Source organism: Astyanax mexicanus, chromosome 6 (assembly GCF_023375975.1).
Source record: "Astyanax mexicanus isolate ESR-SI-001 chromosome 6, AstMex3_surface, whole genome shotgun sequence".
Lineage (NCBI taxonomy): Eukaryota > Metazoa > Chordata > Actinopteri > Characiformes > Acestrorhamphidae > Astyanax > Astyanax mexicanus.
Genome location: NC_064413.1, coordinates 24,998,193 through 25,012,967, shown reverse-complemented (window position 1 = coordinate 25,012,967; position 14,775 = coordinate 24,998,193). Strand labels below are relative to the sequence as shown.

General features: G+C 42.8%; 1 protein-coding gene and 1 long non-coding RNA gene across 2 annotated transcripts; both read right to left on the bottom strand.

The window, feature by feature from the left end:
- Positions 1–7,603: 7,603 nt before the first annotated feature.
- On the bottom strand, positions 7,604–11,302 carry LOC125802439 (uncharacterized). Its single transcript, XM_049480525.1, has 2 exons — positions 9,946–11,302; positions 7,604–9,819 (listed from the first exon to the last, which is right to left on the bottom strand). Exons 1-2 carry the CDS (start codon positions 11,300–11,302, stop codon positions 7,925–7,927), a joined length of 3,252 nt encoding a protein of 1,083 aa, XP_049336482.1. The 3' UTR covers positions 7,604–7,924.
- Positions 11,303–11,955: 653 nt separating this feature from the next.
- Positions 11,956–14,240, bottom strand: LOC125802422 (uncharacterized). Its single transcript, XR_007439551.1, has 2 exons — positions 14,032–14,240; positions 11,956–12,846 (listed from the first exon to the last, which is right to left on the bottom strand). It is a non-coding gene; the product is annotated as an uncharacterized LOC125802422 (long non-coding RNA).
- Between the last annotated feature and the right edge of the window lie 535 nt (positions 14,241–14,775).

Here is a 14,775-nt window from a genome sequence, read left to right as displayed (position 1 = left end):
GCGTATATGTACAAGCACATAATGACAGGTTGTTTTAAAGTAAAGGTATGATACCCAGTGCTTCTGTGTTTTATTGAATAGTAGGACACTAAATGTTGTTTGAAATTTTTTTGGCATATTTATTAGAGGTTTTATAATTTTAGTTAACACTGATTATTGCTAACATGGTAAGTTACTGATGCCCTTAAGGGTCAGTTTCCCAGATAGGATATATTTTCTTTTAAATGAAAAATTTCCATTCAAAATGCAGTAAAGTCTACATTTAATCTCTTTCTTATAGAATGCCCTAGTTATTAATCCAAATGCGTAAACTATTTTTTGTTAATTACTGGTAACTGTTTAAAGTAGCATTTCCTGTGAAGTCCCACAGGATTCTATTTTAGGACCCATGAAACTGCTGTTAATTATGGCTGTAATGTAGTTTTGTAAGTAAAGAAATGTGGGCTACTGAGCGTAAGGGGGGGAGGTAAACACACAAAGGACAATTACAAGCAACTAGAGTGTAGTAACACTATTACAAATACCCAACACACTGTCTAACAAAGCTCCTGTACTGTATTTAGAATATGACGCTTCTCTTAGCCCAAACTACGCATCTTCAAAAGAGCGAAAAGAAATTCACAGTTGCCTCTCACAAATGACAGCTTTAGCTGTCTGTCATAGTTAGCAGCGGTTAGCAAACTTAAGTTCAAGGTCAATCAGCAGCTGTCCAACTGATTCCTGGTCTCATTGGCGCATTGTTGTCTCCTCTCCTTTGTCCTTGAGTATAAAGATAACCCTGTGAAATTCCTGCTGACTGACAGGCTGTGATTGAGAAGCACAGGTTGCTCTGCGAACCCGAGCCCACCCAGTCAAGTAACGCCAAGCACGGCCCCAGTTAAAGGAAGTGTGACAGAAGGCTCCTGTGTGTGTTTATAAGGGTGGCAAATTAGCGGCGGTGCTAAGGGGATTGTAGATAATGAGTGAGGATGTTACTGTGGCATGGTGCTCGTGTGTCTTCTGTCACAAGGCTGATCTGGGGAAGGGTGTGAGGCGTCACACGGAACCCTTTCTCTTTCCAAAGGGGATATTTTATCACTGTAGTGTTGACAGATTTAGACGCCCTTTCAGCACTGCCAGTTATTTGGCAATGCCAAAGCTGTAAATTAACATCTATGAAAGCTAAGTCATAAACACTTACCTCTGTGTGTTTTTCCTTTTGTGAGCAGTTGTATGGATGTGGATGAAAATATTCTAATAAACATAATATGAGCATACATGATGTTTACAAGTCTCTTTTTTTTTTTACATTTTGCATGCATTCTGTTATCCACTGTTTCTTATGAATGTCAATTCACAGGCAATTGGCTGCAGTATAAATATGAATAAATACTGCATATAACATTCATTCTGCAACTAAGAGTATTCAAAAAAGTGAATTCTTTTTTTGTTACTGTCTACTATACAGGGAAAGCTTTCTACTAGATTCTCAAACATTGCTGTCAAGATTTAATTGCATTCAGCAACAAGCTTCATTAGTGATGTCATGATGCTTGTGGTGACCATCACCCAACCTCATCCTTAACTCCTCAGCTTATTCCAAAAGTACTGAATGGAATCTAATCATTCCTCATCATCTGCTCCATAGCTCAAAACAGGGGGCTTTATACACTGTATGTCCAAATGTTGTGGACAACTCTTTCAGTTAATGCATTCAGCTCCTTTACGTTGCAATCATTGCTGACACATACATATACCCAGCTTGTCTTTTTACTGTAGATATGTAGCTGATAAACATAACCAGTAAACATAAAAAATGAACCAATCTGAAATATTTCCCATTCCAATTGTGGACTAGATAGATTTAAACCCCCATCATTAAGTTCTGGAGCAGCTCATATTGTCAGTCGTGCAATAATATTTTCAAAATGCCAACATTACTGTAGAAGCAGAAAGCTTTCTTAACTTTCAGGTCATTTTAGAGCATTTCTTTTGGTCCATTTCTATGTAAGAAAGTTACAATGTAAGAAAGACAGCCAGATTCACATTACTTTTATGTAAATAAAATTAAAAAGTTTTATGATATAAAAATAAGAGACCACTTAATGATTATGTTTTTTCTTAATTTTACCAAATTGAAAACCTCTGGAATATAATCAAGAGGAAGATGGATGATCACAAGCCATCAAACCAAGTTGTACTGCTAGAATTTTTGCACCAGGAGTGGCATAAATTATCCAAAAGCAGTGTGTAAGACTGGTGATTAAAAAACAGGGTTATTCCACCAAATATTGATGTCTGAACTCTTAAAACATTATAAATATGCACTTGTTTTCTTTGCATTATTTAAGGTCTGAAAGCTCTAGCATTGCAATTTTGTTGTTATTTCAGCCATTTCTCATTTTCTGCAAATAAATACTCTCAATTTTGGAGAAATGTCTGTAGTTCATAGAAAAAAAAAACCAAATGGTTATTTTAAACACCATATAAATAGCAAAATCTGAGAAACTGATCTTGAGCGAATATAGGTAAACAGATAATTCATGTTCTAGAACAAACATTTAATTTAAACTTTAATTGATTCATTATTAATTAATTAATTAAAGTTAACTTATTGGGGAACATGTATTTAATGTTCTATTTGTTTTGTACACACATCATGTTTCATGTTTTTTCCCCTATTAAGCTACTAAACATCAATAATGCATTTGGAACTGTGTTATGTACAAGATGTGAAATCCTTTACATTACACAAATTAAACATATGTAATTTGACCAGGGGTGCCCAGATTTGTGCACACAATTGTAAATTGTTTATTGTTAGAATGGAACATGTACTCTCTAATGGGACAATTAGCAGGTTTGAAGTGCTGAAGTGAATGCTGACATGCCACACTCTAAGTGAGAACAGCAGAGCGACAGAGGTCAGTCCACTTAACGGGTGGAAGTGTCTGTGACATGTATTAAGGGTGTGCTAGATCTCAAATACTATTTCACTGTGTCTTCTCACTCTGCCAGAACTCAACACTTCACCCCTCCTCCCACCCCAAACAGAGTGCTTTAAAAGAACATGCTAATGTCACCACTCAGCAGCTCAGTCTCACATCACTGATCTAAAGGACAAACCTGAACTGAGAGTGGATGCAGGATTATTTTACTGCTGTTTTAATTCATATTTAAGGCAAAGCACATTATTTTTCCACTGCTTAGAGAAAAATCTAATTAAATCTGACATATAGCGTCTTTCTGAAAGACGCCACAGAACACCTAAAGGTTAAACTCACTGTGTATAGAAACACTCAAACCTTCTTGTTCTTATATTACGATTTTCTATATTTCTGACCAACGTAACCTTTTCCCAGAACAGTGGGACAAACATAGCTACCACAGGGCAGACTGGCTGACATACTACCCATACCACATGCAGGGGGGGCTGCTGCCTGGAATTGTAATGTGATGATTCAGTGTCCTTATCCAAATAACATTTACACTGCTGTTGCTTATAAGGCCAGAAGAGTAAAGTATTTATAGCTGAGTATATTTATATAAGCATTTATAATGCACCTTTAACACTTTTAAACGCTTATAACGATAACTCCCAAATATGTATAGTTTATATCGTCAATGTCCTATGAAAAAAAAAACATGTAACTCCAAAACAGCAACTTAACAGAAAGAGAGAAAAAGCTTTTAATCGAAGTCAAGGTAAAATGACTGTCACAATGTAAAGAATGACAGCCAGATTGACAGTAAATAAATATAAGGTTTCTGACTGATAGTTATTATATTGGTCCCAATCTATATTCCTCTTACACAGAAGTTTGGAAACTTTTTACTGATTTCACTTATCTTAGTAAACACAGGTAAACAAATCCTTCACAGTCTAAAATATGAGAGAATTTTATTTACACTTTAATTTATTAATGAATAATTAATTTAATTGAACATATTGATGGAAAAAATGTATATAATGTATATAATGTGACATATTTTGGACACATTACATTTAATATTTTTCCCCCTATCAAGCTACTAACTTTACAGAAGGGAGAAAAAAACCTTTACTTTCAATGGAAGTCAATGTAAAAAGAGTGTTTTTCAAGAGTGGCTGTTCAAATTATGTAGTAAACTAAAAATCGCCAAAAATGGAAATACTTGTTTTTCATTAAACAGTGACGAAAAGCAATATACTGCGTACGTTACAGAAATAATATGTTTGTGTCAGTCGTACAAAAAAAATCATTCTGATATAAGTTGGAAATTATATTTAAAGTGCAATCCTCTTTGTCAGAACTGAAATTTTAAATGGAAAATGATTATTATGATATTGATCTGTTTGATTGCAGACAGTCTGAACCAACATGTTTTGTCTGCTTAATATACATCCATTCCTGTGTTTCAGGCCTGTAACACATTCTAAAACCACTCTAATGTTCCCATTCCTTCTCACAACACTACAAGAGTTATAGTTCTACCATTCTACCTGCAAACACATCTTGAGATGTGCAACAGTACAGAGTGTTCACCGCCGCATTTTACATTTCAAAATTCTCCACATATTCTCTACTGGAGACAGGTCAGGACTGCAGGCAGGCCAGCCTAGTACCTGCATCTATGTATGGACAGATGGAATAAATGTTGAATTGAAGGCAGCATATGTTGCTCTAAGGTCTAAGAATTGTACTTTTCTGCATGAATGATGCAGCACAAAAGTGACTTTACCACATTACAGGACAGACACTGGTGATGAGGTATGACCAGACAAAACATCTTGGGTTAATACTGTTCATACTGCACTGAAATAAATCAGGCAGTTAAAACACCATTAGTAGATAAAAGGACTTAAAATAAGCACAAGTCATTTAGTATTATGCTAAATGTTCTGTTAAACTTTAAAATGTATTTAAAAAAATATAGAAATATAATATATATAAAAAACGTAAATCTCAAATACTTAGATTGGATTCAGTAAGATTTCACTTGCTCTGGTCATTTTTGCAGTGTCTTTTTGGTTTAAAAGAAAAAAGTTTAAGAAGCGTAAAGCTGATGTTTGTAGTTTTTGGGATTTAGGGAACTCTGGTGAGAATGGGTAATTAGGAATGGTCGTTTCAGCACACTGGTAACATTAAACACAATATTTTATCCCGTCTCCACTCAGAAATGCTTCTGCTTTCAGTTTAGAAACAAATTAATACGGACTGTCGCTTTAAGAAGCAGTTTATCTAGAATTGAAAAAACTTCACATCCAAAAGTTGTCCAAAAACAGTCTCTTACCCCAATGAAAAAAAAACACTCGGGTAGCATCACATCCCATCCCAGTCTAAATGTGCTCTATTTCAGGCTAGATTGGCTAGTGTTTCATACTGGATTCATTCTGTCAGATAAACTAAATCCTGCATCTTTGCGACCCTCAGTCTGACCTTCAAGATGTTCAAAAACAGATACAAACTAAAGAATACAGTAGTGCATGGCTTTGTATGTTCTGGAGATAGAAATAGCACCAATGTCCTGTTACAAAAGGTTCTGTAGCTGAGCCAGTGTTATATGATTTCATTCTAGCTTATCTAACACTCTGACAAAGCCCTGGGTAAACATAATCACTAATGCCACAGAGCATATTGGAGCCCAGCAACTAATTCAGCTGTTTTGCGATATGCACCAGTTTAAAAGCAGAGGATTAGCCCAGTGCCTTCAGCACAGCCCTGCTAAGATCATAGCTTTGTTTCTGTTCTTCACACGGATTTCAGTCAGAGAAGCAGCGCTGCAGCTGACGCTGACAGTAAAACTACAGGTACAGACCGCCGAACTGCTACCATACACATTTATGATGTTCTGGAAATTTCTGTGCAACTTTTCTTTTAACTAGAGGCCCAGATAGTAAGTTGCAGTATCGCTTCAGCCAAAACATCCTAATACCACCTGCCTGGAGTAGTGCAATTACTGCAGATCTGAGCATTTGAGGCATGGACTCCATTAAACCTAAAAAGGTTCTAAAGGTGTTTTGTGGCGTCTGCTATCAAGACGTCAGGAGCAGATCGTGGAAGTTGACAGGAACACTACAAGACCTGCTTGATATTTTGTAGATGTTCTAACCCAGTTGCCTAGCAATCAGAATTTTGCCATTTTAGCCATTTTTACCACAAAAGCTTAAAAACCTTACGGTTCAATTGCTTCCCAATATATCCCAGAGTTTAAAAGATGCCACTGTATTTCAAGATAGTAAAAGTTTCTCTTCAAATGACCCATCAGTTGTATTAAAATGTTATGACTGACTACTGCAGTTTAAGTTTAGGTGTGAAATGTGTTGGTATAAACTAAATGGCATTGTTTTTAAGCCAAGAGAGTATATATATATATATATATATATATACATAAATATTTCTTACATGTTAAAATATATTTTTTCTTCTTACATGATCGAAATTAAATGAGCAATTTTAGCATATCAGTGTGACTGTGACACTGTTAAGGTCACTAAGGCTAATACTTTTGTCCAAATTCAAAAGTAGTCTAAAAATATTTGGCTAAATGGTGGACTACAGATGTATTTGCCTAATACAGCTGGGTCCACAGGCTTTCTGCTAAAACGCTAGTTACGAATGTAACTGTGGTTCTATGAATGCTGGATGACCGCCAGAGGGCGGCTTAGCCTAGTGGATATTCCCTTGGGCACAGCAATGGACCGAGCAATTATACCAAAAAAAGCATGTGACCCACCCCTACAAGGGGCCGTCACACCCACCTATCTTCCTCGGAACAACTTCTCGCGCAACCCGCGGACTGACCGAGTGACGACAGACTCTGGCGGTCATCCAGCATTCATAGAACCACAGTTACATTCGTAACTAGCGTTCTATTTCATGCCTCCTGACCGCCAGAGGGCGGCTTAGCCTAGTGGATGACGCATACCAACTTTGTCACGAGGGCAGCACATCCAATGGCAGATTCTTGGCTGAGAGCACGGATGAGGCCAGATCCATTTGCGCAGCCACATTCAGCCGGTAGAACCTCGAAAAAGTGCAAGGAGACGACCAGGTCGCGGCTGAGCACACCTCTGACAGGGGAACACCCCGAAGTACCGCCCAGGATGTGGAAACTGCACGAGTGGAGTGGCATGTCACAGATGCAGGTAACGTGATACCAGCTGCATCATACGCCATCCTGATGACTCTTACCACCCAGTGTGAGAGACCCTGTTTAGAGAGTGGCCCACCCACTGTGCGGCCACCAAAACACACAAAAAGTTGATCAGTGGAACGAAGAGGTTCCGTAGCTGAAACATATTGCCTGAGTGCACGAACAGGGCACAGAACTGAAGGCTGATCCACAAGCTCGTCCTGAAACGCAGACAGAGCAATAGACTGGTTAACAAAAGATGATTCCAGAACCTTTGGCAGAAACACAGGATTAGGCCACAATGTGACACCGGAACAATCAGGCCACCAACGTAAACAAGCAGCACTAACTGAAAGTGCATGCAGCTCACTGACACGTCTTGCTGAGGCAACAGCTAAGAGAAAGGCAGTTTTGAGTGAAACCCATTTAACACCCGTTTGTGATAGAGGTTCAAAGGGAGCATACTTTAAGAGGCTTAAAACACAAAGTAAATCCCACTGAGGGCAGCGCGGGGTCCTGACAGGCCTTAGGCGCCTAGCACCCTTAAGAAAGCCACAGATCAGTTTGTGAGAACCTAAGGATGATCCATTAATGTCCACATGACGGGCCGATATGGCAGCGACATAAACTTTCAATGTGGAAGGTGCCCTACCCGCATCAAACAGATGCTGGAGGAAATCCAGCACTACAGGAATATCACAGTGCACAGGAGAAACCCTGAACTTAGTGCACCAATCAGAAAACAGCTTCCAACGGTTACCATATAAGAGACGGGTAGACTGAGCTCTGGCATTCTCCACAGTGTATTTCACAGAGGCAGAACAAGCCATTAAAACATCAGGGGGCCCAGAGGCCACACCCAGAGCTGGAGGCGTTCCGGACACGGGTGCCACAGTCGCCCCCCCATCTGTGAGAGAAGGTCCCTCCTCACAGGAAGTGGCCAGGGCTCGCTGCTGAGTAGGCAGTGAAGCAGAGGAAACCAGGGTCTGGCAGGCCACTGTGGAGCTACCAGCAGGACACTGTGTCTGCACTGTTGAATTCGGAGCAGGACGCTCAAAAGAAGCGGAATTGGGGGAAAGGCATATAAAAGGCAGCGTGGCCATTCGTGTGCCAACGCGTCTGTCCCCATCGCTCTCTCTTCGTCCATGCGAGAGAACCATCGCTGGCAATGTGTGGTGGTCGCACTCGCAAAAAGATCGACCGCAGCCATGGCATAACGATCCCATATTTGACGCACCACATCCGGGTGTAAGCACCACTCGCCCGGGTCCAACCTCTGCCTTGAGAGAAAATCCGCAGTCAGATTGAGGGTCCCAGCAAGATGAATCGCCCGCAGCGATGCCAGCCTGTGATTTGCCCAGGTGAGGATGCTGCGTGCCAGACGCAGAGCAGGCAGGGAACGAGTACAACCTTGGTGGTTTATGTTGTAAACAACTGTCATATTGTCTGAACGAACAAGAACATGACGACCCTGGAGTTGTGGCAGGAAATGCTGGAGTGCCAAATAAACCGCTCTCAGCTCGAGGAGGTTTATGTGGTCCTGGGCTCGGTGAAAACTCCAAGAACCCTGCACAGCGCTGCGTTGCCATACAGCACCCCAACCCGTGAGAGATGCGTCGGTGGTGATTATCTCCCGACGTGATGCCACGACCCCCAGCGGTACCCCCGCCATGAGAAAAGAGCGGCGCCTCCACGGGGCGAGAGCCTCCTCGCACCCCCGATCGATCAGCACCAGCCTGTGTTTGTGACGGATCGGATCGAGCCCCAAATGATTCATCCAGATCTGAAACGGTCGCAGTTCCAGCAAACCGAGCGGCAAAATGCACACAGCCGCTGTGAACATTCCCAGCAGACGTAACAGGTGACTGTAGCGGACGCAGCGGCCCACGTGAACTCTGGAGAGTAATCTCAGAATACTCACCACACGCTGTGTCGTCAGAGATGCTCTCATTGCTCGCGAGTCTAAGTTCATGCCTATGAACTGAACAGACTGACTCGGGCAGAGGGAGCTTTTCTCCAGGTTGATGGAAAGCCCCAGCCCTGCTACGTGAGATCGCAACACTTTGAGATCTGCCATCGCTTGCTCCCGCGAGAGTGAACAGATCAGCCAGTCGTCCAGGTACGGCAAGATCTTCATTCCAGCGCGAGTCAGCGGAGATAACGCCGCCGCCATGCATCTGGTAAAGACCCTCGGAGCTAGCGAAAGCCCGAACGGAAGAACCCGGTACTGATAAGTTCGGTTCTGAAAGGCAAAGCGGAGAAAACGCCTGTGTACAGCTGCTATGGGAATGTGGAAATATGCGTCCTTTAAATCCAGAGTGGTGAACCACTCGTTTGGCTGAATCACCTGGAGCACATCCACGGGACGAATCATTTTGAAAGTGAATCGTTTGAGGTGTCGGTTCATCCCCCTCAAATCCAGAATCGGGCGGAAGCTGCCGTCTTTTTTCGGCACTAGAAAATATTTGGAGCAGTGTCCCTGAAAAAACACGGGACATTTCACCTCCTCTATGGCACGTTTTGCAATAAGAGCACATATTTCCTCCTGAAGAGTGTTTACATGAACTGAACTTTTTACACGTGTCTGAATCAAACGTGCGACTCGCGGGGGTCGACTCCTGAACTGGAGCCGATACCCGTAACTCAGGGTCGAAAGAACCCAGCGATCCGTGGAAGCTACGGACCACGCAGCCAGCTGAGAGTCCGTGAAAACACCCACTGCCCCTGCTCGTCAGCGCGAAGCGCGCGGTCCTTTCGTTCCAGCGGGGGGGCGCCGAGGGGGAGCTGGAGGGCGGCGAAAGTGTCCAGAGATCCGAGGGGGAGATCGCCTATTCGCCTGAGTTGGCATACGCCTGATCTGATCAGAGCGAGCCTGTGGAAGAACTGAACGCGGGCGTGTAAACACACGCTCAGAGCGATGTGATTTCGGCTGCTGCTGTCGCGTCTCGGTCATACGAGCTCGGCGCTCCAAAGCCTCTGTGGCCGCCGGTCCGAATAACTGGCCGGGCATTAACGGGAGATCCCGGAGCGCGGTTCTGCACGCATCAGACAACGGCGCTTGAGAAAGCCACAAATGACGGCGTAATCTCACAAGGCTAGCCATAAGACTGCCTAACTCCTGTGTCAGGAATCCCATTCCATGTAGAACAGTCTGCAGAGCACCTCTAAAGGCAGAAGGCATATCTACCAGCTGAGGTGAAGACTCCATTTCCAAAAGGAGATGAGAAACAGTATTATCCAGCCGGCCAATGCGCGCTGCGTGATTGTATGCTTTAGCGATACCTTCATCAGTGCGTCTGCATGCCTTGCTTGGGCATCGGACATCAGAACGCAGCGCTTCGTCAGGAGAAACAACCAGGGAGGCGACCGAAGGCTCCACTGGAGGGATACGATCCAGTCCGTACTGAGCCGCGTCGGACATGTTCCAAAACGACCGAGCCAGGGAAGAAGGTCGAGATCGCGAAGCTGCAGCCAAAAAGGCTGACTGGAGCTCTCCCACAAATGCGCTGCAAGGAGGAATGAGAGCGGGGCTATCCGCCGCGGTTAGCTTAAAGTAAGCACTGGAGCTGGGATTAGGCTGTGCTGGAGCGGAGCCAAGCCGAGCCAGAGTAGCGCGAACCATAGTTGGGAGGGGAGAAGTGTCCTCCAACGCACTTCCATCATCCACAACCGAGCCGGAGCCGAGAGGAGAGCCCGCTGCAGAGAGGGGCGATCGTGGGAGGGAAACAGCCCGTCCAGTGTAGTCAGCAGCATTGCCTGAAGTAAAGAGGCTATCCGTGGCTGCAGTGGAGAGTAAATCATCATCATCCTCCACGGGCTCGGAGTCGGCGGTCTCAGCGCCGAGCTGGAGGGCAGCGGGCAGCTGGTGACTCTGAAGCTGAGTAACGAGAGCTTCCAAGCGGTCCAGGCGTGAACGTAGAGCACCTGCCTTCCTTTTTGGTGCTGGCTCGTCCGCAGGTCGCGAAGAAGAGCGCTTAGTTCCTGTTTTCACCATCGAGGAACCCGAGGAGGAGAGCATGGCGTCGTCGTTAATAAGGACGGACGCAAGCCGGTGTTGGCGTGAGGCGAAGGGAATTGTCGCACAATGCACGCAAGGGTCAGACAGAGCTTCACGGAGGTGAGAGACCCCGAGGCAGGAGGGGCACAGGGTGTGCGGGTCGTCTGGCTGCAGCGGCGCGAAGCACGCTCGACAGGCAATAGGCTCCATAGCAGGCGGTGCACACAGAGGATCCACGGCGGACGGGAGTAATACGCACGCGGTTATTGGACCAGCGATGCAGTAGGCCGTGGCGAGCGAGTGCAGGTAAGGTGCACTAACACTCAGCGAACCCGGGCAAGCGGGGTCACCGCAATACTCACCGCCCGGGCCACGCTAGTTCTCAGGAGTGAAAACGAGTAAATCCGAAATCCAGTAGAATCCAGTAAATCCAATAACGAAACAGCTCGTGAGGGCAGAATTCTGCAGCTCCGTGAGCTGTGAACGGTCCAAGCGCGAGAGGAAAAAGAGGAAGATAGGTGGGTGTGACGGCCCCTTGTAGGGGTGGGTCACATGCTTTTTTTGGTATAATTGCTCGGTCCATTGCTGTGCCCAAGGGAATATCCACTAGGCTAAGCCGCCCTCTGGCGGTCAGGAGGCATGAAATAGAACGTGGAGTGCAACCTTATACCCAAAAGATGGCTGGTCCAAACACAGACAAAAAAAAAGGACATTGAATAGAATTTTAATTAGATTTTTGATTGTTAAAAATTTCAAATTAAACTATAAAATCCTTCTAGAAAATTAACTTTGAACACAGTATGTGGAACAATGTGATTGGTCATGAGCTACAAAACAAAACGACTTGAATAAACAATTAATTTATTTATTTAACCAGCCCTACACATTTATCCAACACCCAACATAAGCTGCCATGTTATCTGGTCATTAAACAAAATGAGAATTTAAAAGAAAATAAAAATCTCATTTAGCATTCCACCTTAAAAATTTCACCTTAACAATTCGCGCCAAACCAGCGAGTAAAACAGCTGTTTTGACAAAAATTAAATTGATTAACTGACTGATTTAACCACTTGTGTCGAAAATAGACCATATTTGTCTGTTTCTAAGCACTGCATTAAGGAGCTGCACTATAACCACAGGCCTTCTCTTAAGATGGAATTTTTCAGAGAGGAGAGATTTTAGGAAAGCAGTTTACTTTTTGCTTCACTCAAGAAGTTGTTGCAGAGACTAATTTTCCTAATGACAAAGTCGTAATTATGACCTGCAACCTTGTAAGTAGAAATTTCCGAGGAGATCCTAAAGGCAGCATTAGTCCTCTGAAGTGCTCCAGCAACTGAAAACTCAGCACAATTTTCAAAATAAAATCCATGACAAACAAGAATGATCTAGGTGGAACATCACACTGCCACATCCTACATAATCCTAAAGAGTAAAAAATAGAAATGCACCCTTCTTACCTGTGTGAAAGCCCCAGTACCACAAACTATCAAACTTCTTATGAATTATATATTACTATTTAAAGGCAGCAGGAAAAGTAAAAAACATCGTAAAACAATGAACAAGGAGTGAGCACATAAAACAGACAAAGCAAAGTCCTAACAGAAGAAACTTAACAATCCAAACAAGCTCAAACACACAGCCTATATGTCAGACAACTTTCTGGGGGCCATCTTGGTTCCTGATTTAAAGGACTAGCTCCTCCCCCAATACTGCAGCCAGGACACCAATTGGTCAGCAGTGAACAGCACTTCCTGTAGAGGGAGAAAAACAACAAAAATGTGCTTACATGTAGCATTTATAAGCATTTCTATTTCATTTTATTTTTCATTACCGTTCCCAAAAACAGCTGGTGTGAGTGTAGGTTTTTCATTCTGAACAACCAGCAGCAGCTGATTCCACTTGTGTAATCAGCTGGTCAGTTTTCAAACTAATCATTGTATGTGCTTCTGCTTGAGTGGAAGGAAAATTCTCAGCTACATTATCAACCCTCTGTGGATAAAATTGGACACATTGATTTAGTCCTACATGCACACCCACTGGTTCAACAGTCTGATTCTGTACATTTGATTTAAAACTTTCAGTTCTTTTTAAGAGTGATTTTATTCAATTCTATAATAGTCTCTTCAATCTGTTTTTTAACAGTGACTAGTAACTTTTTTTTTTAATGATTCACAATCTAATGCTTTTATAAAGTTTTCTGCTTAAATCGTGGTCATGCAAATGGTGATTTTCTCCAGAAGATTCCAAAAGATCCAAAATGATTTTAAGGGTTACTTTTATAGACATTCATCTGTGCTTGTTAAGTCTCTACTATCCTGACTTTAAATAGTGACTTTTTTTGAAGTGACTTAACGTTTGAACGGATATTTTGAAGCTTAATAATGTTGATTCAGTCAAGTGATTTTTTCTTTATAATTATTTTTTATGTGAATCTTGAAGCGGTCAGTCCTGCAGAATTCAGTCACACTGCTGTTGTTTTAAACACTGCTGCATTACCAAGCTGTAAGTATTAATTTCAGCCAAGCAGAAGAACGTGCTCAGCTGACCAACTAATTAAACAAATTGAAGATGGTGTGCTGCTTGTGTTTTACAATAAAAAAAAATAAAAAAAAAAAAAACAGATTACTTATTTATGCAATTATCTACTCTGTTTAGTGATAGCAGGTCAATTCCTGAAGATACCAGAAGCTGCTGGTCTGTTTTATCCAGTAATAAGTTTTGTTGTTGATGATGATTTCTGTTTCTTGTTGAGTTTGAGTTGAGAGAAATTTATTGAAGGAAAATATGAACTGTTTTGTAAAGGAAAACAGGTTATTAGTTCAGAAAAACTGATCCAGATCTTCAACATTTAAGTCATTCCACACGTTTTGAATTAGCTAACCAACAGCTTCTCTTTAAGGTTACTAATGATGTTATCTTATAGCAGTAATGCTTACCACAGTGTGTTTTAGCACCAAGATCATCCATCTTCCTCTAGCAAAACAAAAACTGATGGGTGGCTTCCGGCAGCCAAACAAAGGAACGATTTGGGCCCAATACAATGCCGTGCCATGCTCCACTCCGCAGCTTCCTTCCTACCAAGTTACCAAGAAGGGGCAGATGCCGCATGCTCCACCAATGTGACGGCGCCCCTGAGGATAGGGGCATGGCCCGGCATTCAGGAAGCACACAGATACACAAACACAGGGTGTGAATGAACTCAAAACGGACCTTTACTTTAGGTTCAATTGCCCTCCACCACACCCAAAATAACTCAAAACATAACTCCGCTGACCCAGTGGGGCTCTAGTCGCTTAACTTTAAGACTTTAAGTATTTTAAGAGTCCGTTCTGTCTCAGTCTTACTCTCACCTGTAGCGTCTCTCTCAGTGAGGCCTGAGTCTGAGCCTTTATGCCAGTATCTGCTGACTGCTTAATCAGTGCTGATTCAGACCAGCTGGGACAGGCAGGGGCTGTGTGTCACGGCCCCAGGGCTCTCCCACCTCCTCTTGTCACAATTTTCCAGTGCACCTTTTCCGGTGGGGAAAACACGATAACGGTTCTTCGATATCAACTAAATAAAAGGCAATTCATGTTTAACAGGTTATAGTGTGGGATTGTAGATTTATATCATTTGGACAATAGTTTGCCAAGACACCTGGCATTAATACAAATCTAGAAGCCCAGGTAATGAGTTGCACT

Excerpts from the sequence above, each read along its gene's own strand:
- LOC125802439 (XM_049480525.1), bottom strand. The coding sequence starts at position 11,302 with ATGGAGCCTATTGCCTGTCGAGCGTGCTTCGCGCCGCTGCAGCCAGAC. Across the intron at positions 9,820-9,945 it reads TCGCTCTGATCAGATCAGGC|GGGCAGTGGGTGTTTTCACG; the intron begins GTATGCCAACTC and ends GCTGACGAGCAG.